The sequence below is a fragment of the Colletotrichum graminicola genome, assembly GCF_000149035.1.
Source record: "Colletotrichum graminicola M1.001 genomic scaffold supercont1.4, whole genome shotgun sequence".
In the NCBI taxonomy this organism is placed as follows: Eukaryota; Fungi; Ascomycota; class Sordariomycetes; order Glomerellales; family Glomerellaceae; genus Colletotrichum; species Colletotrichum graminicola.
In genome coordinates, this window is record NW_007361008.1 from 28,313 (window position 1) to 32,514 (window position 4,202).

The window sequence follows — 4,202 nt, forward strand, 5'->3', positions numbered from 1 at the left end:
GCCGACGCCACACACACTCACACTTTCGTCTTCAGGATCCACGCACCTCTTTTTTTCTCTTGCCCTCTCCTCCGCCCCTCCGAAACAGACGTACAAAGTGCCAGAGAGCCCCGGTTCGTCAAAGGCAAAAGGTCCAGCGAATCCAACGAGCCAAAAGCCAGAAAAAACCCGCCCTCCCACAAAACCCAGCAAATCAGCTCGGTTTTTTTTTCTTGCGACCACTCAGGTTCGTCGCTCACCTCTCCAACGTCTCCCCTAACCTGCCACCAACCACCACTCGCGGCCTCCGACTGCTTCCAGAGAGCAACATTCGCGGGACTATTCGCGACGCTGGAAACTCATCAAGCTCCTTTACCCTATCATCGTCGACCTCGACATCTTCCCTACCCATTATCTGTCTATTGGCCAAGCGCAAGCAGCAGCAGCAGCAGCAGCAGATCGCTCATCTCTCCCGTCAGCTGATAGACTCGACCTGCGGAAAACAGCAACTTTCCCCTCTCTGACTGTTTAACCGCAGCTCACCGTACCGTTCCGCATCGCATCGCAGCGCGCGACCACAGCGAGGGCCCTTCGTCTAACCGCGTCGCACTTTGCCTCTCCGCCAAACACTCAGCGCGCACACGCGTCAAAGCTTTCTCGGAGACGATTCCAAGCTCCTATCGTGACACTCGAGTCAAAGCCTATCAGAAAGCTTCCTCGACTTAGACCACAAGCCATTTTCAAAGGTCTACAGACCTATTTTCAAAAGCCAAAAAGTCTGGCCAACCAGGTATGTTTCGCATGCCCTTTTGACATGGCTCCTTCGCGCCCCTCCTTTCCAGCCTTGCACGCGCGCTTCCTTGTTCCTGGACTCGGGCGCCATCTTCGCTTCTCGTCGTCTACCTACTGCGCTATTCGCAATTTGGTTCTATTCAATTTGTGGATTTGGCGCTTGGGTTCGATTCCCCCAAGTCAGTCCACTTTGGACTTTGATGACGACCGAAATCTCGCTAGGAATTCCTCCAGCGTTCCCAATCTTGGTTTCTTTTTTTTTCCCACTTCGTCTCTCACCCACGTCGCGCCCGCGCTCCGTTGTCTGAAACCGGGACGAATAACACATGCTTACGGACTTCAGTAGGGCGCATAATATACCCCCCTTCAGGCACTTCGCTCTCATCGGCGATTGCACCCATCTTCAGCTCCAGTGGTACGTGTGTTGTGCTTTCTTTCTTGTCACATAGTCCCCAACCTTGACAGCACCTGTACGCTTCCCGCTTCCTCAAAGTGTAACCATCCATTCCTCGGTCCTCCCCCCCCCCCCCCCCTCTTCATGTCCACGTCAATTTGTCTCTGTCAACTACGGGCATCGGCGTCACTCTGCAGCACCTACTGTACCGTCCTCTGACGCGACCCAATCTTTGCTGCCATGGCGTACATATCCTTCCCCCATGGAAACACATCGGCAGCCTACCAAGCCTTTGATGCCTTCTCGAAGCACTCCCTTCGGTGACTGGCATCGAGGCGGCGGCGGCGGGGTTGGATAGGGTCTCATTGACCAACCACCTCGCGTCCCATGTGCAGCCTCAGTGGGCTGTAGATCTCGCAGCGCTTAGTGAGCCAAGTCTGGCTTGCGCTCGCGACACAGGGCAGCGCCTGTACAGGCACCCCGTCCCCCCCCAGAGGCGCAAAGCACAGGCTCTGTCACAGCAGCTCGGACGCTTCTCTGCCTCTGCGCCGCCACCATTACCGCAACAAGGGGGAGTGTCGCCGGACAGGTTGACATGGTGGGCCTGTCTCTGCATATTCCGTCATGCATGCGAGGTCTGCCAGCGCATCAAGTGGTGGCCCGAGACGCCAGGGGAGGGGCGCGAACCCCACTCATCCTGTCTGCCCGAGCTCTGGCTTATATACAGAAGAACTAACATACTTGGTTGGACAGATATCACGACGCGAAGTGGAATAGAATTAAACGGTCTTTTCTGGGGAATCAAGGCACCGACCTGTTTCGTCCAAAGGAAAGAAACCCCCCCCCCCCCCCCAACCACCACCGATTAACCCTACCCGCTTCCCGCTGTGCAGCCGGTAGACCGTCCCTTAGGACCAGCCTGGACCAAGGAACAAGTCAATCTTCGCCGTCTCGCCTCCGCCTCGTACGGTAGCACCGGCAGCCCTCGACACGCCTACCCTCCCTCCCCTCCGTAACAACCCACACACTCTTAGCCCTCACGTGGCTACCCTTCTCACCCCAGGCTAAGCCACCCACTTCGCCCGCCCCGCGACTACATCAGCCCGCATATGCCGTGGTCGGCCACTTGCCTTGCGCACACCACTGCCAGCTCATCCACGCATCACCAATAGATTGCCCCATTACGCTCCCAATACACTGGCAAAGGGCCCTAGGACACCGCCGGCTCCCAACCCGTGTGCCCAACTCTACCCAAACAGACGGGCCGTCCCAGTCATTTTAAAGCTCATCCCTCACGGCAAAGGCAGCTTTCATCGCTACTCATTCGTCACTCGCGACCCGTACCCGTGATACCCTTCATTCGCAGTCACGTTTTTTTCAACCACCCCAAACCCATCGCCGAGCTACATACGCTGCTCGGCTTCTCATTGGCTCCGAGCCTACTCGCGACGAAGACAAACACTGCCTTCATTGCACAACTCGACCGACTCCCGAACAAGCTTGTTCCCAGTATGATGGAATACGCACAATACCCTCAACAACAGAACGCTCACTCGGGATACACGAACTCCGCCAACGGCAACAGCATCACCTCTCCCCACGGCGTACAGACGTCACCTATCTTGTCTCAACAACAATCGCCCTCGCAACAACAGGGACACAACATGTATCAGCCGCAGTACAACGTCCCTCAGCAGGGCATGCATTATGCCATGCCTCAAATCCAAGCCGCCGCCATGGCGGCGACTGCTGCTGCATCGGGATCCAATTACCCTTACATGGCATCCGATCCCAGCATGTCCCAGACGTCCCCGCGAATGGGCGGCTCTAAGAAGGATAACCGCGATCCTCGATCGCCTACTCAGATGAACAACGTTTCGCAGCTGCCCGGCCAGAGGCGCCTCAGTCAAGTCACCAGCCCGGGCGTCCCCAATGCCCAGGGCATGATGAGCCACGTCGGTGGTCGGCCTGGCGTCGCGCCACCGCAGATGGCACAGGCCCAGGCCATGCCTCACCCTCAATCCCCTGAGATGCCCACCGGCGGCGTTGAGGAATCGCCTCTTTATGTCAACGCCAAGCAGTTCCATCGCATCCTGAAGCGTCGCGTTGCACGTCAAAAGCTTGAGGAGCAGCTCCGTCTTACCTCCAAGGGCCGCAAGCCGTACCTCCACGAGTCGAGACACAACCATGCCATGCGTCGACCCCGCGGACCTGGTGGCCGATTCCTGACTGCCGAGGAGGTCGCCGCCATCGAGCGCGAGAAGGGCGGCGGCTCTGGCGAGCCTTCCAACGACGATAGCCCCGACGCCAAAGCCGGCACAAAGAGAAAATCAGAGGCTGGCGACTCGAGCACCAGCAAGAAGGCCAAGAAGGCCTCCGAGAGTCCTGAAGAGGAAGATGACGAGGAGGACGACTCTTGATTTGTCTGCCGCCCTTCGCTCTTTTGTCGCGCATTGCGCTTACGAAGCCACGAGAACCTGCGGAGGCAACTGTCAACACTCTCTGCTCTTTCGAGACTGAAATATAATGGAGACGAGAGCCACGATGAAGGGGGCTTTTGAGGACGTGTTTATAAGGGCCGGATCATTTTGAACGGACATCTTTATACGTAACATGCGGGCCAGCACACAGGACTCTCGTCGCTCTCGGGCTGCCAGGCTCAATCCTTGCCGCACTACTACTGGGTGGCAATGGGTTCTTTTTTATCTTTTGCTCTTTTCGTTTTCACGGTTAATACACATTATCGACTGGCAACAGCATGGCATCCGTCTAGACGGGTGGCCTCAAGGGAAATGGGAGGGAAGAATGCATGGACGACTCGAAACGACGGATACCCCTCTTGTGTTTACTTGATTACCCCCTTCTCCTTGTTGTTTATGATTTTTTCTTTTCTTTTTTCACTTCGTGTTACAATTCTTTGTTCGGATGGGGCCCTTTGTTTTGTGTTCCTCAGCGACGGAGATTGTGGAAAAGGGCAAACGGTCTGGCTACCAACGGCTTTTTTATTCTATGATTCTTGCTTCAGCAGGGAGTTGAA

At 56.3% G+C, this 4,202-nt stretch overlaps 1 protein-coding gene across 1 annotated transcript; it reads left to right on the forward strand.

Moving 5' to 3' along the window:
* Positions 1 to 2,676: 2,676 nt before the first annotated feature.
* GLRG_01314 (CCAAT-binding transcription factor subunit B) lies at positions 2,677 to 3,585 on the forward strand (the record flags this gene model as incomplete). Its single annotated transcript, XM_008091999.1, has 1 exon — positions 2,677 to 3,585. The coding sequence occupies one exon, from the start codon at positions 2,677 to 2,679 to the stop codon at positions 3,583 to 3,585; it is 909 nt and encodes a 302-aa protein (XP_008090190.1).
* Between the last annotated feature and the right edge of the window lie 617 nt (positions 3,586 to 4,202).